Source organism: Muntiacus reevesi, chromosome 2 (genome assembly GCF_963930625.1).
Source record: "Muntiacus reevesi chromosome 2, mMunRee1.1, whole genome shotgun sequence".
NCBI classification, from domain to species: domain Eukaryota; kingdom Metazoa; phylum Chordata; class Mammalia; order Artiodactyla; family Cervidae; genus Muntiacus; species Muntiacus reevesi.
This window is the reverse complement of record NC_089250.1, coordinates 280,925,127-280,945,940: the sequence shown is the minus strand read 5'-3', so window position 1 is coordinate 280,945,940 and position 20,814 is coordinate 280,925,127. Positions and strand designations below refer to the sequence as shown.

Genomic DNA, 20,814 nt, shown 5'->3' with positions numbered 1-20,814 from the left:
TACGGTGTTTATCGTGCATCTCATCAGAATGTAGTTAATTACACCGTTTCCCTTGAATAATCCAGTACTCACCACATAAGAGCTCTCGCCAAAACTGGATTTGATAAGGCAGGGCACAGTGGGCCTAGGATAAACTCCGGGATTGCGGTTACAGTCTGGTGGACCCGAGATTCCAGTTGAGGGCACTGGAAAGAAACATTCAGCCTGAGGACAGCCCGCCCACTTGAGGATCCAGGCCTCAGAGGCCAGGCCTGAAAACAAAGAGACCAGCCAAGCTGCGCCTGCGCACTGGAGGCGTGACAGGCACGCCCACAGAGCAGCCAATCCCCGAGCGGTGGGGCGGGGCCTGCATCGCGCTCCGCACCCTCCGGGCGCCTATTGGCCAGACCGCCTCAGTAACCACGCCGATTGGTCGCTTGTGCCTGACAGGGTACAAGCAGGCTCCTGGCCCGTCACTTCACCTCAGCGCCGAAGGACTCGACTTCGCTGAACCTCTAGCGCTCCTGGGGACAGGGTGGGCAGCGTGGCAGGACAGCGGGGAGGCTGAAGGGAACGCGTCCTGGGCAGCCCTCAGAAACCCTTAGCCTGATGGCTTCAAATTCCAGGGTGGGAGGCCCGAAATCCTGTCAGCTTTGAGTAACCTGAGTCCTAATCTGAAGCGGGCTTGCGTCTCGTCAGCTTCAGGGATTACAAGTCCCTTCACCCACAGAAACCCCAAATTCCCTAGTGCTGCGACCCTCAAATACCTAGATTAACCCCAGTTCCCCTCAGCCTGAGGCACCCCCAAAATACCACCCGCAAAGAGACCAAATTTCCTAAACCTCGGAGACCCTGAATACCTCCGCCTGGGAGCTCTTAAAACTCGTCCTCCTCAAGACCCTAACTGTCCTGCCTATTGGAGCCCTAAAGTCCCTTAATAAGAAACCCCCGATTTCCTAGGCCTCACAGATCCCAAGTTTTCTCACCCTGCGCATTCTACATAAGACAAAAGATTCCCAGTCCCCTCTGTCTGAGGACCCCAGTTACTTCAGCCCGTGGGACCCAGATCTCCTCAAGCCGAGCGACTTCTCCCTTAGACGTAGTACCTACGTTATGCCCAAATTTTTCTGAGTGTTCAGGAGGAGATCCTCAAAACCCTTCTTGGAGAAACATTCCCTCTGCTTCACTGGAAGAGAGCCCTGATTTCAGCCTGACCCCAGTACAGCAGTTAGGGGTTTCCGGGTCTCCTCGAGAATCCCTCCGTCACCCACAGACACATCACTCCCAGTACCTTCCCTCAGAGGGGCTGAATTGTAGGGAACAAAAGAAAACAAATCTAGTTCGCATTAGGCTGGTCTGTCATATCTAGTCAGGGTCCGTCCATCCCACCAATACCCTCACCCTGACTTTCCCCTCACCTTCCTACCCTGGACAGTCCACCCAAGGCAGGCAGCTCAGGCTCTGGACACCGGTCTGGGCTATCTCAGCACATTTTTCTTCCAGAGGCACCCTGGCCTTGAGAACTCCATGGCGCTGAGGCCGAACAGGTCTCCAGAGGAGAGCACTGAGGGAGATGCCGGGAGAACAGAGCGGAAGCCCACGGTGAGAGGTGGAGGTGGCAAAGCTGGGCTCGAAGCCAGCTCTATAGGAAGGACAAGCTGCTGGGCCCTGAAGCACCACAGACTGCTTGGCTGGGCAGCTGAGTGAACTTCCCTGTGACTGTACACAGGATGCCAATGCCTGGTCCTGTCTGAGATGGTGGGATGGAGTGGGACAAATCAGGACACTAGCTTCTCAACTGCTCTGTGTCCAGGGAGAGTTAGGAAAATGCTCAGAGTTTGTTCAGCTAAGCAGGACACAGTCGGGAAGGAAAGTCTTCATCCCTGTCTCACACAGACCATCCAGGAGCTTCAGGCTACTCCCCACACAGAAGATGGAGGAGAAGGCTCAGCTCTAAGGTCTGACTTAGATTAGTAAATCACTGATGAAATCTATTATTTTTCTTAGGCCAAAGATGCTTTCAAAGACATCTCCATATACTTCTCCAAGGAAGAATGGGAAGAGATGGGAGAACGGGAAAAAATCCGATATAGGAATATGAAAAGAAACTACGAAGCGCTGATTGCTATAGGTAACAGGAAGTGCTGGGTGCGTGTGAGCCGCGAAAACATGAAACAGGTCTTCACCCTCAGTGTTCACTTGGCCTGCTCTTAGGTGGCTTCACCTGCTCACATTTCCCTTTTGTGTGGAGAATAACCTGGAGGAAATGTTTACAGTTCTGTACCAGAGGGAGGGTGACCCTGCTGTACAGAGCTCACCTCTTGCCTTGTTCTAGATTACCCCAGCACATCCTACTGATTCCCTGACTCTGTGACACTTTCCATTGCTTCTATGCTTTGTTTCCCCTTCTTAGAACAAATATTTTGCTTCTTTCCAGGTTTCAGAGCCACTCGACCAACTTTCATGCGTCACCGCCGGCAGGTCATCAAGCCCCAGGGAGATGACACTGAGGATTCTGATGAAGAATGGACACCAAGGCAGCAAGGTGAGAGTCCAGGAGGATTTGGATGTGTCTTCCTGAAACCAGCCTGGGCTTAGGTCTCAACTACATCTCAGCCAGTAGCAAGGAAAACATAATTTTCAGCATTCCAAAGTGGCTGTGGCTGAGTATTGACATTAGCCTGAATGAAGATGAATGTATAGGTGTTCCAGTGTAATTCTCAAAAGTTTTATGGTTAAAATTTATCATTCTTTTAAAAAAGAATTATCTTGCTAAACATTCTTAGTGAAAGGCAGTTAAACAAACCTTAGAAATAAATTCACCAAACAGATTGGTTATTGGTTATTGTATTAAGTCTCTTCAAAGAGGAAATGATTAACATATTATGTCAAGATACATGATTTATGTATGTATATAAAACAAAATACGTGATCTTCTTACCCTAATGTTAAACTAATTCTTTAATTTGATTCTGGGAAAGGGTTGGAGAGAACTATTTATTCTCCATGATCTTTCCCACATTTCACTGACCAGAGATGGCATCAGGTAAATAAAATGAAGTACACTTATAAAATAGAAGTGAGCAGCTCACTTCCTCGTCTGCTGCTCAAACAGTTTAGAAGGATTAATCTGCCTAGACTGGAGAAAACAATTTAGATAGTTCTATGATTCTCCATCTATGGATTTCTGTTCTCCCAGATTTTTAAAAATTATTTATTTAGTTTTGGCTGCACTGGGTCTTTGTTCCTGTGCACGGGCTTTCTCTGGCTGCGCTGAGTGTCTTCTCATTGCAGAGCACGTGCAGGCTCTGTAGTTTCTGACACACAGGCTTAGCTTCCCCGCAGAAAGTGGCATCTCCCTGGACCAGCCATCGAACCTGTGTCCTCTGCATTGGCAGGCAGATTCTCATCCACTATGCACCAGGGATGTCCCTCTGTCCCCTTAGGTTATTAAAACTAGGGAAACGGACATGAAAACCAAACATTTGGTTGTCTGCAAAGGTTTTGACATAAGGAGAGACTCTTCATAGGGAATACATACGCCTCGGTTCACCATACGCCTGCTCGTCTTTATTTACCTTTTTAACAGTTTCTGAGTGTATGGCACACCGCTGCTAACTATGTACACGTTAATGTTAGTGGCCACAGTGCTAATCGCTCAGTCATGGCTGACTCTGCGTCCCCAGAGACTGGAGCCCACCAGGCTCCTCTGTCCATGGGATTCTCTAGGCAAGAACCCTGGGGTGGGTTGCCATCTCCTGCTTCAGGTGATTTCCCAAGCCAGGGATTGATCCTGCATCTGTTGCATCTCCTGCATTGCCGGTGGATTTTTTACTGCTGAGCCACCGGGGATATATACACACATTGCTGTACAACAAATCTGTAGAAGTGTTACATCTTGCGTGACTGAAGCCCTAACCCACTGAGGAACAATTCTCCAATCCTTCCTCCTCACAGCCCTTGGCAACCATGATTATATTTTCTCTTTCCATAGAATTGATTAATTTAGATACCTCAGAGAAGGGGAATCAGGCAATGTTTGCCTTTTTTGATTGGTCACTTCACTTAGTGTAATATCATCAAGGCCTATCTATGACGTAGCATGTGACAGAATTCTTTTTTAAGGCTTCAAAACATTCCGTTGTGTGCATGTGGATATAAGAGCTATAACATATATCTTATATATAATCTCCATCTTTTATCCCCAATGAACATTTAGATTGCTTACGCATCTAAATTGCTTATGCCCATTGGGAATAATGCAGGAATGACTATATGTGTGCCCACTATTTAGTCAATATCTTGCTCTCCATTTTTTATGGAAACACACTCTTGAGCTGGATTGCTAGACCATATAGCAGTTCTAACTTTCTGTGGAAACTCCATACTGTTTCTATAAAGCTTGCAACATTTTACATTGCCAACAATAGTGTATAAGGGTTCCAATTTATCCATATCCTTACCAAACTTCCTATTGTCTTCTTATACATGTTGCCCATCACAGAAGGTTTCAATTTGCATTTCCCTATTGATTAGTAATATTGAGCATCTTTTCGTATGCTTGTAGGCCAGTTGTGTATTTTCTCTGGAGAAATGTCTATTCAATTCCTTCTCTCACTGTTAGTCAGCTCAGACTGCCATAACAAAGCAGACTGCATTCCTTAAACCACAGAAATTAGTTTTCTTACAATGGTGGAGCATGGAAATTTGATATCAAGGTGCCATCATGGCCCATCAGGTTCTCTTCCTGGCTTATAGGTAGCCTTCATACTGGTGTATGCTTATTAACCCCTTTTGAGATGCATATTTTACAAATATTTTCTACCATCCTATAGGTGGCCTTTTCAACTCTGTTCAGTGTGTCCTTTGCTGCACAGAGGTTTTAAGATTAATCTCCTTTCTCTATTTTTACTTTGTTACTAATCCTTGTGCACTTGGCACCATATCTAAGAAATCATTGCTGATTCAGTGTCGTGAAGCTTCACCCTTGTTGTCTTCTAAGGGTCTTATCAAGTCTTGCATTTAGGTCTTTCATTCATTCTGAGTGATTTCTCTTCAAATTGCAAGATGTTCATTATTTTGCATATGGTTATTTTGTTTCCCAGCACCATTCATTACAGGGATTAAACTTTCCCCATTATCTTGACACATCTTCATTAGATCATGTATCCAAAGAGTTTATTTCTGGCTGTCTATTCTGTTCCATTGATTGACATATCTGTCTTTAAGCCAGCCAGCTTCCTCAGTGGCTCAGCAGGTGAAGAATCTGCCTTCAGTGCAGGAGACACAGGAGATGAGGGTTCACTCCATGGGTTAAGAAGATCCCCTGGAGAAGGCAATGGCAACCCTGTCCAGTATTCTTGCCTGAGAAATCCCCTGGACAGAGGAGCCTGGTGGGCTACAGTCCAAAAGGTCACAGAAAGTCAAGAAGACTGAGCGACTAAGCACACATGTTTTGCCAAATCCACACTCTTTTGTCTCCTGTACCTTTGTAGTGTGTTCTGAAATCAGAGGCCTCCAGCTTTGCTGTTCTTTCTAAGATTGCTTTGCCTATTTGTGGTGCTCTGGGATTCCGTGTTAACTGTTGGATGGATTTTCTATATCTGAAAAAAATTCCATGGAATTTTAGTAGGAATTGTTTTAAATCTTTAAATTACTTTGGGTAGTATGAACAGCTTAATAATATTAAGCCTCCAAATCCATAAACATGAGACACCTATCTATTATTTATGTCAGATTCCTTTCAGCAATATTTTGTAGTTTTCCACATATAAGTCTTTCATCTCCTTAAGTTTGTTTCTAGTTACTTCATTCTTTTCAATGCTATTATAAATAAGATTATTTGTCCAGTGGCTAAGACTCCACACGCCCAATGCAGAGAACTTCGGTTCTGTCCCTAGTCAGGGAACTAGATCCCACATGCCACAACAAAGACCTGGCACAAACAAATAAATAAAAATAAATATTTTTTTTTTAATTTAACTCAACCCTAGCTTCAAAAAAATAAAAAATAAATAGTATTGTTTTCTTATTTTCCTTTGTGGAATGGTCATTCTTCATGCATGGAAAGATATTTGAAACTTGATTTTGTACCGTGCAACTTTCTGTGCAGGTTTTTTGTGTATGTGGATTTAAAGATTTTTCTACACATAAAACCATGCACCTGTGAACAGATATGATTTTACTTCTTTCTTTGCAAATGGAAGCCTTTTGTTTCCATTTCTAACCTACCGTGCTGGCTAGGAGTTCTAATATTATGGTGAACAGAAATGTTGAAAACGGGCATCCTTGCCTTTTTTCCTTGGTCTTTTTCACTGATGACTATGATGTTAGAGATAGACTTTCAATATATGACCTTTTATTGCAGTCACTTCTTACTATGTCTACATTCTTGAGTACTTTTGTTATGAAAGACTAGTAAATTTATTAGATATTTTATGAATATCAGATGAGGCACAGATGAAGTTTCATATATTTTTTTTAATTTTAAGAAAATTACGTAATGCTCACAGTGGAACCATGGGAGTTGATGATACAGAAATCATTTTCCATTCATCCTTTGGTAATCATTGTCTTTGTCACTCTCTGGCTTAGAATTATGTGTCCTTAGTTAGAATACCCAGAGTTTGGAAACATTTACCAACCAAAACACTGATTCTCATCGTTTTTTAGGTAAACCTTCTTCGATGCCCTTCAGAGTGGAGCACAGTAAACACCAGAAGGTGAGTATTTCCCAAATCCTGTTGCCAAAATATCCTCCTCATGGATCCAGTCACAGGTGAGAATAGGAGAAAACACAGAGATCCTGGAGACTGCTGCCTTCCTGTCCTGAATCTTTAGCACACTGTCTGATATCATCACCACCTTTACAGTTAGTAAGAACAACAAACATAGTATCCTGTTCTATTGTTACATTATTCTCAAAATATTTCAGACTTAAAGCATTTTATGTGAATAAACTTACTTAAACCTTAAAACAATCCTACAGTACCTATAAGTATGTAAATAGCTATCACCATTATAGACCCAAACAAATGAGGTGAAAACATTTAATTATATGCCTGGGATCACAGTATCACTGGTAGTGCAATCTAAACCAATGCACGTACTCTAAACCCCTTACAAACTGATTAAAGCTTCCATAGTTCTTTGAAGCTTATTCATATATCTTTATATCATTTATCTGAGAGATGTTTTCAACCTCAGTTCTTTTGTTCTGTACTACGGAGGGATATGCTAAGACATCTGACTAATGGAAGCTTAAGGACATGTTGGGCAGTTTGTAGAGTGGATGGTCCAAGATGAAGAAGCTTAAGGACATGCTGGGCAGTTTGTAGAGTGGACAGTCCATGATGAAGAAGGAGAGAGGATCCCTACCTCAGAGCCTCCCACTCCAATAAGACGAAGCAACTTGCAATCCTGATAAGCCTCAGGTTTATGCCTGAAAAGCAATAAATAAGAAAATAACAGAAGGACGTCCCATAGATTACCTGCATTTGAGTAGAAACTCATCATCTGGGCATCATTTCAAATGGTCATTCTTGTAGGAGGGAGTAACAACTCCTTTCTCTGAGCTACAATTAGGCAACTCTCCTGTTTGGAATCATGTGTTTAGCCTGCCCTTGTGTTGCGAGCTTTGAGAGCCTAGCCCACACCCATTCATTCTCAGAAGTCCAAGCCCAGCTCAAAACCCCTGAGGGCCCCCTGAATGTTTTGTGAATGAGTGACTCCACATTTAAGCATTCATCTAGGAGTAGAAAGATCAAAGAATGCTGAATGGAGCATCTGTGAGCTGCACTTGAAATATAGATGCAGTTTAGGGAATAAATTGATACCAGAGATGTATGCGCACGTTCTTACTGTATTAAATAGCACACACAACAATTTGTTGAAGGTTATTAAATTTCATGTCCATTATAATATTAAGAACTAGCCTGTATACCAATTCATGGATCAGGAAACTGAGCAGAACCAGCTGGTCATACAGCCTTGTTCAAGGAGAACTGATGAGACCAGCTACCTTAATTCCAAACATTGTCGCTAGGACATGGCAACCTGCAACTTTCATCTCACTTTCTTTATTGTCTAAATATGTTTCTGCCGATCGTCTTTTCTCCTCTTAATCTCACTGCTTTGTCACCTTATTTTCCACATGTGTTTTGTACCATCTGTAATTTACCATAGTTCCTTGTCCATCAAAGGGCCACTAATTAATAGAAACCCCCGGATCTCTCTATGAGCACTTACCCTTTTCTTTCCCTGGCCTCCAGCTATTCTCCCTGCCTTGATCTCACTTTTATGCAGAAAGTTGAAGGGGAAGAACCTTAAGATATGAATTCTAGTTTTGATTCCCTATCCACCTAGGTCCCTTTTTTACACTCCAGTGTTCAGACCCTCCCCCCATATCAGGTATTTCCAAGAATTGTCAAAGTATTAACTCAAGTCATGCATGTGAAAACACTTCATAAAGACTTAAAATACTAAAGAAATGCATGTTGTCTTTTACTCACATGGAAGAGAATGTCCAGGGCACCATTAAGTAATGAATCTGGTTTGAAGGAATTGCTGGGAGCAGCAGAATCGCTGAAGACAAGTGGCTCCAAGCAGGCTCAGAAACCGGTCCCACCTTCCGGAAAAGCAAGGACCCCTGGACAGCACCCCAGACAAAAAGTCGGTAAGAGAAAATTTGGGGAGTTCCTCTAATTAATTCCTCTAATCCCTGTAGAAAAACTAATAGGTATGGCCCAGGTGTGTGGCATGGACTTTGGGTATGCATGGGTTTAAGCTGGACTGATCTGAGACATGAAGTTAGCACTGGGGCCTTGGGAAAATCTTTTCCATTTTCTGATGTCCTGATTGCTATCTGTAAAGTGAAGATAAGGATACATAATTCATACAGTGCTTGAAAGCCTTACATTAAATGCAAAAGTCTGACACCTACAAGGAGTTCAATAAATCCAGCTGTGATAATGGGAACCGAGCTTTGTTAGTGTTTATGCCCAGACCTCTGCTCAGTGCCTTAGGTATCATGAGCCCTTACCATATATTTTCTGAGTAGAGGTGTCATTGAACTATTTCCTAATTAAGATGGTTTGGAAGTTAAACCTACTAACAGGAAGTGCAAGATGCAATCACTGAACTGGGCATCTGTGGTCAGTGGAACCTCAGTCTCCTGAACTTGTAGTTCAAGGGAAAAGAAACAAAGCATAGAGAAGGGACTCCCTGGTGGTTAAGTGGTTAAGACTCCACCCTTCCACTGCAGGAGGTGTGGGCTCCATTCCTGGTCAGGGAAGTAAGATCCCACAAGCCATGCAGTCTGGCCAAGAAATTAATATTGTATCATAAAAGCATAAAATTACAAAAGTAAAGTTTGAAAAATACATGTAAGCAAGTTTTAACAAAGTGTATAGATGGACAGGTAGGAGAACTCACACTTTCTGATAAAACAGGGACTAACTCCCCAGACCCCACCAGCCTTGCAGAGCTTCTGTTCTCCATCTTAGAACTCAGAAGAAAGGAGACTGGAGTGAAGAGGTACAGTCTACGAGAAAGAAAGGGCCTCGTGTACCAAGAGGTCAGCGAGCCCCAGGATGATGACTACCTCTGTGAGTGACCCCGCTGGCCCACTCATGGAGAAGGGGCTACGAGCCCTTGATCCACTAACCTCACGTCACCGTTTAGCCCCCGATCATCCCCTTCCTCTATGACTTGGGATACAAGATCGAGGCCAAATGCCCGGAATGCCCCAGTTCTTTCTGAAGGTCATTGCGACCAGCAACATCACTGTACCACCTCTAAATCCCTGTTCTCACCTCCAGATTGTGAGGAGTGTCAGAACTTCTTCATCGACAGCTGTGCTGCCCATGGGCCCCCAACATTTGTAAAGGACTGTGCAGTGGAAAAGGGGCATGCCAATCGCTCAGCCCTCACTCTGCCCCCTGGGTTAAGCATCAGGCTGTCGAGCATCGCTGACGCTGGGCTTGGAGTGTGGAACGAGGCATCCGATCTGCCAGCGGGCCTGCACTTTGGCCCCTATGAGGGCCAGATCACAGACGATGAAGAAGCCGCCAACAGTGGATACGCCTGGATGGTGAGAAGCACCCAATTCCCTGTCCTCTGACCTCTAACCGCTTTTATGTGGTGGGGGGCACTTCATGTCTACATGGGAGGACACAGATGGTGATAACATGGTCGTCAATGACACAGTCAGCCCTGTGTACTGTGTGCCATGGGCGTGAACACAGGACTCCCATCTAAAGGTCAGAGGAGAGGTGGGAACACAGTGTACAGACACTCTGGACCTCTATCTAAGGTCAGAGGAGAGGTGGGAACACAGTCTACAGACACTTAGACCTCTACCTAAGGTCAGAGGAGAGGTGGGAACACAGTCTACAGACACTCAGGACCTCTATCTAAAGGTCAGAGGAGAGGTGGGACCACAGTGTACAGACACTCAGACCTCTATCTAAAGGTCAGAGGAGAGGTGGGAACACAGTGTACAGACACTCAGACCTCTATCTAAAGGTCAGAGGAGAGGTGGGAACACAGTGTACAGACACTCAGACCTCTATCTAAAGCTCAGAGGAGAGGTGGGAGCACAGTGTACAGACACACAGAAGTGACTCCTACCTTGTGGAGCTCTTGCTTTCAATGAACCAAGAGACTCAGACTTGGAATGATGAGTAAGGAGCTTACCGTGTGGTCCGACTGGCAGATGAATCCATGCAGGCTGAAAAGCACCAATGACTACACAGGGAAATAGCTCTTCTATTGCTTCCTACCAAAAAAAAAAAAAAAAGAAAAGCTTGTAACTCTTTCTCTGACCCTCAGATCACCAAAGGGAGGAACTGCTATGAGTATGTGGATGGAAAGGACACGTCTTGGGCCAACTGGATGAGGTGAGTGCAGTGAGTCTGCAGTGTGTAGACACTGAGACGCCCTCCATCCCACGCCCCTTTCCTTCTCAACCCGGCTCCCTCAACAGCTCTCACATCTTCTTTCTTCTTTTCCCTCCATATCATGCTCTTTCATTTCAAAAGACACTGGAAAGTAGGAAATAAAAATATGGCATGTGCCGTCAAGATACAACTCTATATGCAGAACAAAACTGGTGGATTGAAAACAACTTGAGGAGTCTAGATTCACCAGGGACACTTTAACTCACTTAATGGACACTTACCACGCACTTTGTGGTTCAGTTTAGACAGTGAACATCGGTACTGAAGCAGATCACACAACCCTTGTCCTTTTGGAGAACATACTGCAAACAGACATTACCCAATTGATTTTAGGAACAGTAACCTTATTTCTTCTATCTTTGAGTAACTGCACACGCCAGGATGACCTAACACAGGAGACCTTGACTCTCTGTGGGCAAAAACCTCCTCAGGCTTGGTTCCAGTGAGAAGTGGGCCCTGAGGCCTCAGAAGGAATGGGGGGCAGCTTGGTCCTGAGCAGGGCCATTCTCTGAGGGCTTCTCCTTTCATCAGGGCAGGCAGACAGTGAACAGACTATTACTGTTCCATGTCTCAAGCTGTATCAGAACTCTCTCCAAGCGTCTGTGGGAGGGGGTGGGCAAGCGAATAGGACCCTGGATACACGTGGGGAGATGGCAGAAAGACTCGGGAGAGAAGGCAGGCTGGGGTGAGTGCTGAGGGCTGCGTGCTAGCCAAGGAGCACCAAGTCCTGTGGATGAAAGAGAACTTAATTCAGAGTTTAGAGGAGCTGAAGGTCAGCAGCCTCACGGACAGTCCAGGTGGAGACGAGTCAGGAACTGGGCTCTGGAAAATGGCTACTTAGGTAAGGAGAGAAAAGCATGGGAATTCACATGGCCTGGTCCAAGGTGTGAACAGACGGTCCACATGAGGGGCGGACGCAGAGGCGGAAGGCAAGGAGCTGGGCATAGGCGGAGAGTGGAGGGCACTCATCCCCTGAGGTTTCTTTCCCTTTCCCGGCCTCGACCCCAGGTATGTGAACTGTGCCCGGGGCGACGAGGAGCAGAACCTGGTGGCCTTCCAGTATCACGGGCAGATCTTCTACCGAACCTGCCAGGTGGTCAGGCCGGGCTGTGAGCTGCTGGTCTGGTACGGGGACGAGTACGGTCAGCACCTTGGCATCAAGCGGAACAGCATGGGGAAGAGTGAGCTCGCGGCCGGGAGAGGTGGGTGTCTCCCCTCTTCCAGCACCCCACCCCATCCTGGGAGCCTCCGTGGTCCGATTTCGAAGCAGAGGACAATCCAGTCCAAAGTCAGTTGAATAGCAATTAAAAAGCCTCAGAATTTGATTATTTTCATATGATTGTTAGGAAAAATTTTTATATTAAAAATGCTAGTTCTAATTTTTAATACTTCATACAAAATAATATGTAACATCACCTTCTGCTGAAAGGCTTAGAAGCAAATTCCAAGTTTTCTATCACCTACCAGCTCTCTGCCCTTTATTTGTTTCTGCTTCATTTCCTCCCATTTCTAAGCGACACGTGTACAGTGATGCGCATTCAGTTACTGTTCCAGTCTGTTGTCATGTGAGCTCACGCTCTGTGCCAGACGGGGCTCCACGCACCGAAACAGACAGAACCGCTGCCCTGGGGCAGCAGGGGCTTCACACCAGACAGGGGTTGGTGCTGAGGAAAATCAGCGCAGGCAACGTGCCTCGGGTCAGCGTGAGCAGAGGGTGGGGTGCGGTGCAGGACTGCGCGGCAGGGTCTCTGCATTGATAAGACCTGCGGGGAAGGATTCCAGGGAGGAGAGCAGCCAGTGCCGCAGCCCCAGGGCCGGGAAGCGAGGCCATCCATGCCAGGGGTCGCGGGAGGAAGCACAGAGGGAGAGGAAGGAGGCTGGATGGGACACGGAAGCCTCAGGGCCTGTGTCCACGTGCAGGCCCCAGGGGTCCTCCTGGGTGACACAGAACAACCGCCAGGCTTTCAGCTGCAAGCGGCACGTTCTCTGTGGTAAGAAGATGCTTTGGTTCACTTTTGGGAAGAGACAGCAGCGGGGAGTCCCCTCAGAGGTCAGTTCATTGCCAGACATGGGGGGAGAGTGGGCTGGCTGAATATGCTCGGGAGTGAGGTTGTGCAGAGTCTGGCTGGACATGTATTTTTAAACAGGGTTTCCTAGTGCATGTTAAGTGGACTAAGCCTGAATGAAATAAATGAGGTATGAGTACTGGTGAGGCTTGAGAAACGATATGCCTTTATTTTATGATTTATGGGAAACTGAGAGAGGAGCAATATGTGAACCAGTTTGGGCAGCAGGAGCCAGACCTGTAGTCAGTGGTACCTGGGCCGCTCGGTCTCGTCCACGCTCAAACCCACTTCCTGCAGAGATCGGCACAAAGGCTGCTCTTTGAACATGGAGCCACAAAGTCAGATTTAGCCACACCTGCTCTAACCACCCCTCGTGCTGCCTCCCATATGCAGAGGGCTCCAGGCCAGGCGTCCCTAACTTAATAGACCCTTTCCCCTCGCAGTGAGACTCTCAGGAGATTCCACCTAAGTCATCAACTCTTATCCCTCAGTAGGGTAAATACCTGTGGCCACTGTGACGTGACTTTTCAGACACTTACACGCAGGGAAAGTCCCTGCAGATCCACCTCTATCAGGAGAGACGCTGCCTCTGATGCTGCTGGAAGGTCCCTATCTGGGTGATATGTAGAAAAGGTCCTTGATGCCCACTTCCTGGATTTCTGTAGATGTAGAGAACAACAGTGGAATGGAAAAGTGGACTGTAAGGACACTCGATGAGATACAGATTGTGCAATGTCAACACTTAAATGATGAGTGGGGAGGGCCTGACCACGGCAAACCAACTACCTGACAAATGCTTCCTCTTTCAGCAGAACCGAAGCCCAAGATCCATCCATGTGCCTCCTGCTCTCTGGCCTTCTCCAGCCAGAAATTCCTCAGCCAACACATCCAACGCAGTCACCCTGCTCAGACCCTCCTGAGACCATCTGAAAGAGACCTCCTCCAGCCAGAGGATCCCTGCCCAGGCAGTCAAAATCAGAGATATTCAGATCCACACAGCCCGAGCGACAAACCTGAGGGTCAGGAGGCCAAGGACAGGCCCCATGCTTTGCTGAAAAGTGTAAGGCTGAACAGGATTTCAAGGGTCTCTTCCTACTCACCCGGAAGACAAATGGAGGCTTCTAGGGTGCATGAGAGAATGAAAGACGAGCCCAGCACAAGCCAAAAACTGAATCCAGAGGACACAGGCACATTGCTCAAGGGGGCAGGGGTCTCAGGGATTATGAGGGTCACATACGGAGAGTGTGGGCAAGGCTCCAAGGACAGGTCAACTCTCAGCACACACGAGAGGACACACACAGGGGAGAAGCCCTATGTTTGTGGGGCTTGTGGGCAAAGTTTCCATCGGAAGTCCCATCTCATCACACACCAGAGGACACACACAGGGGAGAAGCCCTATGATTGCAGGGAGTGTGGGCGAAGCTTCAGCGATAAGTCATTCCTTATAAGACACCAGAGGACACACACGGGGGAAAAGCCCTATGCTTGTGGGGAGTGTGGGCGAAGCTTCAGTGATAAGTCAGTCCTCATCACACACCAGAGGATACACACAGGGGAGAAGCCCTATGTTTGCAGGGAGTGTGGGCGAAGCTTCAGCGATAAGTCATTCCTTATAAGACACCAGAGGATACACACAGGGGAGAAGCCCTATGTTTGCAGGGAGTGTGGGCGAAGCTTCAGTCGGAAGTCCCTCCTCATCACCCACCAGAGGACACACACAGGGGAGAAGCCCTATGTTTGCAGGGAGTGTGGGCGAAGCTTCAGTGATAAGTCCCTCCTCATCACACACCAGAGGATACACACAGGGGAGAAGCCCTATGTTTGCAGGGAGTGTGGGCGATGCTTCAGTCATAAGTCAGTCCTCATCATACACCAGAGGATACACACAGGGGAGAAGCCCTATGTTTGTGGGGAGTGTAGGCGAAGCTTCAGTCATAAGGCCAATCTCATCTCACACAAGAGGACACACACAGGGGAGAAGCCCTATGTTTGCGGGGAGTGTGGGCGAAGCTTCCGTCAGAAGTCAGTCCTCAACAGACACCAGAGGACACACACAGGGGAGAAGCCCTATGATTGCAGGGAGTGTGGGCGAAGCTTCAGCGATAAGTCATTCCTTATAAGACACCAGAGGACACACACGGGGGAAAAGCCCTATGCTTGTGGGGAGTGTGGGCGAAGCTTCAGTGATAAGTCAGTCCTCATCACACACCAGAGGATACACACAGGGGAGAAGCCCTATGTTTGCAGGGAGTGTGGGCGAAGCTTCAGCGATAAGTCATTCCTTATAAGACACCAGAGGATACACACAGGGGAGAAGCCCTATGTTTGCAGGGAGTGTGGGCGAAGCTTCAGTCGGAAGTCCCTCCTCATCACCCACCAGAGGACACACACAGGGGAGAAGCCCTATGTTTGCAGGGAGTGTGGGCGAAGCTTCAGTGATAAGTCCCTCCTCATCACACACCAGAGGATACACACAGGGGAGAAGCCCTATGTTTGCAGGGAGTGTGGGCGATGCTTCAGTCATAAGTCAGTCCTCATCATACACCAGAGGATACACACAGGGGAGAAGCCCTATGTTTGTGGGGAGTGTAGGCGAAGCTTCAGTCATAAGGCCAATCTCATCTCACACAAGAGGACACACACAGGGGAGAAGCCCTATGTTTGCGGGGAGTGTGGGCGAAGCTTCCGTCAGAAGTCAGTCCTCAACAGACACCAGAGGACACACACAGGGGAGAAGCCCTATGTTTGCATGGAGTGTGGGCGAAGCTTCAGTCAGAAGTCAGGCCTCATCAGACACCAGAGGACACACACAGGGGAGAAGCCCTATGTTTGCATGGAGTGTGGGCGAAGCTTCAGTCAGAAGTCAGGCCTCATCAGACACAAGAGGACACACAGGGGAGAAGCCCTATGTTTGCATGGAGTGTGGGCGAAGCTTCAGTCAGAAGTCAGCCCTCATCAGACACCAGAGGACACACACAGGGGAGAAGCCCTATGATTGCGGGGACTGTGGGCGAAGCTTCAGTCGGAAGTCCCTCCTCATCACCCACCAGAGGACACACACAGGGGAGAAACCCTATGTTTGCAGGGAGTGTGAGTGAGTCATGAGCAACAAACCACACCTTAGCCACAGGAGGATTTCTGCAGCCACCCCATGCCTCAGCTCTAAGGGCGCCTCAGAGGAGGCCTGTGACCCGTTACTGTCCCCACCAGTATGAGGAGAGAATTCCCAGGTGGTCCAGGGGTAAAAACTCCAATGCAGAGACCCACGTTCAATACTTGCTTGGGGAACTAGCTCCCACATGCTGCAACTAAGACACAGCACAGCCGAATAAATAAATATATAATAAATATTTTAAAGAAAGAGTGTGATAAGCACAGAATTACTTGTTAAATAGACCTTCCACTTTCATGACATGAGAGGAGGTAGATAAACAGCAGAGGGTTTCTCAAGTGTTTTGGAGATGTTCATGCCAATTGTCTTCGTGGTTTTTTAGGTCTCCTTTTCTAATAAATTTTCTCTCCAAACAAATCTGAATCCCAGACTATGTATTCATTCCCCGTTATTACTGACAGCAGTGGGGTCCAGTTAGCTTAACCCCTGGGAAGGCATAATTCTGGAGCCAACTCAGTTAGGTCACTGGACAGTCAGTTCCTGGGTCCAGGGAGAGGAATGCAGAGTGGAATCAGAATCACCAGGGAAGGGAATTCCCGGCCTCCTGGGAAGTGGGGCCTCTCCTCCTTATAGACCCCGGCTCTCCTTTGGCCTCTCCTGGTGGCCCTCTGGTTCCCTCTGACTTCTGTGGCCGCAAAGGTGAAGGCCACGTGCACGTGTGTGTGTGTGTGTGTGTGCTCGCGAGCCTGACTCAGCATGGGCCGTCTGTCTCTGCCGCTCCCTCGGGGTCATCACAGCATCTGGACTCCAGATTCGACCACAGGGGTCCAGGTCTCAGCCCTGCCACCAGCAGCTGCATGAGCTGGGGCAAGATGCTCAACCTCTCTGTGTCTCTATTCTCGTCTGTGATACAGGGTGGGAGCACCAGCCTTTTGGTCTGATGCATAAGCACAGGCGGAATCTGGCAGAGGCTGGCTGAAAACACAAGCCCCAACTTTGCTGTCCTTGTGTTTTTCTCTTTAATCTTTTTTTATTTTTAATAGAAGGATAATTGCATTACAGAATTTTATTTCCTGCATGTCCTCCAGCCCCCACACCTACCAGGTCCTCAGATAGATGAGGAAGGGGCTGTTCAGGCACTAGGATGCCCTGGGTGTGAGGTCAGGGGCGCTAAGGGAAGGCGACCTCCCTTCGCATCCCTGCCGTTCCTGCTGAGCTGGGCAGCCCCAGTGCCCCTCCACAGACAGTCGTCCCCCTGCCGAGAACAGAGCCTGGAGCCGCGTTTGCAGGAAATCCCCGTCCGGCCCCCATCCCACCCCCACACGGAGGGTCCTTGAATCCCACACCGCGGCTTCTCTATGCATGGGCCTTGTACATGTGCCCGTGCACTCTGGTCAGCGCTGTCGCGACCTTGAAATTCTTAACCATGGAATAGTTCATCCTTACACTTCCCTTTCATGAGTGAAGTCTGATGGGCCCCGGGGTGCGCTGTGAGCAGAGCAGATGCTCACACAGCACGGGTCCCGGGGTGACCAGGCTGCACGAGGGGACAAGGTGGACACAAAGCCCCCGACCCTGGGTGAGTGAGGGTGGGGACAGCACCAGGAAGCCACGCTTGCTCAGACCCGGAATCTAGCTCCAACACAGAGTGAAGTCCGTGGTGTTCTTAAGGTCAACCACACCCGTGGAGACACAGATTCAATCCCTGATCTGGGAAGACCCCACGTGCCGTGGAGCAACTAAGTCCTTTCACAACTACTGCAGCCCAAGAGCCTAGAGTCTCTGCTTCCCAACCAGAGCAGCCAACACAGGGAGAAGTTCAGCACAGAAACGAGAGAGCAGCCCCCACGCCCTACAACCAGAGAAAAGCCCGCACAGAGGCAAAGACCCAGAATAGCCAAAATAAATAAATAACTTTTTTTAAGTAGGAGATCGCAGCATTCTCTGCTGATCCAGAGGCTAGGACTCTGAGCTCCCAGCACAGGGGGCCACGTTCAATCCCTGGTCAGGGCACTATTTCCCACATGCTGCAACTGAAGGCCCTGCATGCCACAGCTAAGACCCAGCGCAGCCAATTAAATGAATACTTAAAAGTAGGAGGCTCTTCATCTCTCACCATAGAAAACTGCAACATTTTATGAAAAGAAAAAAACAAAAGATCTTATTTTGCAAATGCTCATGGTTCATTGCAAAATTTTGTCATAATATGCAACTGTTTAAGAAAGAAGAAATTTAGAAAATGCAGAAAGTAAAACCCACCCATAAATGTGTGGGGAACACCAATTACTGCAGCATCTGGCCACGACACACGGGAACACACGTCCGTGTTTTTCTTCTACAAAAAACCTTTCAGCCTCTACCCCCCTTCCCACCAGCCTCTGCTCTGCTCACCAAGAAGACTGCGCTTTGGCCTCGTGACCGAGGGGTTTCTGTTGAACTCAGGGAGGCAGGGGAGCAGGGCTGTATGGTTGGGGGCACCGTCTGGCCTGCAGTGAGGAGAGAAGCGCGAGTGCTCCGCCTCTGGGTCCAGTAACTCCAGGGGCCTCGGGGAGCCGCCTGGGAAGAGGCCTCTCAAACACATTCCCTGCAGTCTCCAGAGTTAGGCACATCCCACGTCTCAGGGTTCAGTTGGGGGTTAACAAGTCCTCTCTTGTTGGACAGAAAAGTGTTTCCACAGAGAATCTGCCCAGATCTTGGCCTAGTTTGGTTCTCTTATTGGACATGGAAAGTGTTTACACAGAGAATCTGCCTGGATCTGGCCTCGGTTGGTACAGATGTAACAGGCAGTACGTTCAGGGCTCAGGGAAGCTAGTTCTGAAGCTCCCTGGGTTTAGGGCTACAGCACCTCCTCACCTCCACCCCTTCCACGGTCATGGAGCCTTCTGTTCCAGAGGAAGGTGTTTGGCAACATCAGCCACAAAGAGACATACTGAAGAGGAGAAAGGCTGGGTGTTCCTGGGGGAGCAGAGGGGCCTTGGGCACTCCATGCTGGACCCCTGCCCCACCGGCTTCTCCTCCTTCTCGCTGGGCATGCAGCTTTCACCTCCGGGGTGCCCGCCAGTGAGGGGCTCCCAAGACACCAAGCTGGGGTTGGCGATGGGGGAGCTGGATGCCAGGGAACCCGAGACCCGGCAGCAGGTCAGTGCACTGTGGACGAGGGCCGGCCTCACTGAACGGTTAGGCCCTGTGCATTCGGGACACCCTCTCTGCACCCCAGGTGGAGGTGCTGCTGCCCCCAGGGCCCACCTGCGTCTCAGGAGGTGGAAGAGGGACCGGGTTGTCCTTCCCACCTCCTGCCCAGAGAATGACATAGGCCAGTTCCCAAATGTCGGAGCAGGGTGGGCAGTGAGTCTAGGTCTCACAGGGTCCCTGTAAAGAGGGGTTCACTGCTGCCTGGATCCCTCTTGGCTGGTTCCCCTTCTGTGTTGTCTTCACACGAAATCTCACAAGGACGAGGCAGTCCAAGTGCCCACAGCATCACTTGCCCACGTGCTGACAACCGTCTTTATTTATTATGGGCAGAGAGACATGGTGACTGGTTTGACGCTCCCCTGGACCAGAAAGGAGATCCCCCAGGGTCGGTCCCTGCCACCTCCTGAGACCCATGCGGGCATTGGGGGCAGAATACCTCCAGCTGGGGTCTGGAGAGGGTGTCCTGAATGGACAGGGCCTAACTGTTCAGTGTGGCTTCAGGGGGTGTGGGCAAGAGGGATATGAACTCCTTTCTAAATATTTCAGACAACCACTGAGTTCCTTCTGGTTTTTGGTTTCAGATCTTTTATATGGTCCATTTTCAGAGACTTTATTGAATCTCTTACAATATTGCTTCAATTTTAGGTTTTGATTTTTTGACTGCAAGGCATGTGGGATTGTTACCAAGTCCAAGCTCGCTCTGCATGCCTCACAACAGGCCGATAAATCAGAGGTGAGGTGCTGAGGCAAGGAATATGACTTTCTTTGGAAAGCCAGCAGATTGAGAAGATAGCAGACTAATATCTCCAAGAAACCATCATGTCAGGGTCTGGATGCCAGTGTCTTTTATACAACACAGAGCTGGGAGGTGAGGAAACACAGTAAAAAGGCCATTAATCTGGCAAATATCTGGAATGGCGAGCCTCGGGAGGATATGTGTTACTTTCTCCCTGCTGTAGCTATCCACAGGTGGACAGGTCCTGAACAGAGGCAGAGGGACGGGGTTTCCTGAGGCAGGCCATTATGTATGGACAGTATCCCTGTAGCAAACAGACCAACAGGAAGCAAAGGTTAAAGTAAAAGATGTAATTTGAAAAATATGTATATTTTGAACATGGAGTCAGATTTTGTTCTTCCCTGTATAATTCCCCAGACTCAGTGTTCATTTCACAATCTTATGGGAAAAGGGGTGATGATTGTTTTAATCGCTCCATCAGTTGCATCTTTTGGGTAGTGTTCACCATTGGTGCCAGTGTGCTGAATGTTGAGATTTGTCTTCTTTTGTTGCTCTTTGGAAAGTGTCTACTTCAAATGTGTAGACATAAAAATATTTATAATCTAGGTGTTGAGAGTTAAATTTTATTCAGCAAGAATCTTTTAGGACTTCAAAAATGCAGGCAGCATCTAAAGGTGAGGAATTTGGCATTTTTAATGTTCGGGAAGGTGCAAGAGTCCTCTCATTGAAATTATTCCTTTTGATACATACCTCATCATCTGGGGTCAGTAT

The 20,814-nt window shown here is 48.0% G+C and overlaps 1 protein-coding gene across 1 annotated transcript; it reads left to right on the top strand.

Annotated features, from left to right (window-relative positions):
* Positions 1 to 1,506: 1,506 nt before the first annotated feature.
* LOC136161859 (histone-lysine N-methyltransferase PRDM9-like) lies at positions 1,507 to 15,418 on the top strand (the record flags this gene model as incomplete). The annotated part of the gene is made up of 11 exons (XM_065926985.1): positions 1,507 to 1,581; positions 1,987 to 2,110; positions 2,417 to 2,524; positions 6,652 to 6,701; positions 8,497 to 8,653; positions 9,483 to 9,584; positions 9,798 to 10,069; positions 10,810 to 10,877; positions 11,946 to 12,139; positions 13,813 to 14,798; positions 15,389 to 15,418. Coding segments are annotated over exons 1-11 (2,166 nt in total), but the record flags the coding sequence as incomplete, so codon positions are not given.
* Between the last annotated feature and the right edge of the window lie 5,396 nt (positions 15,419 to 20,814).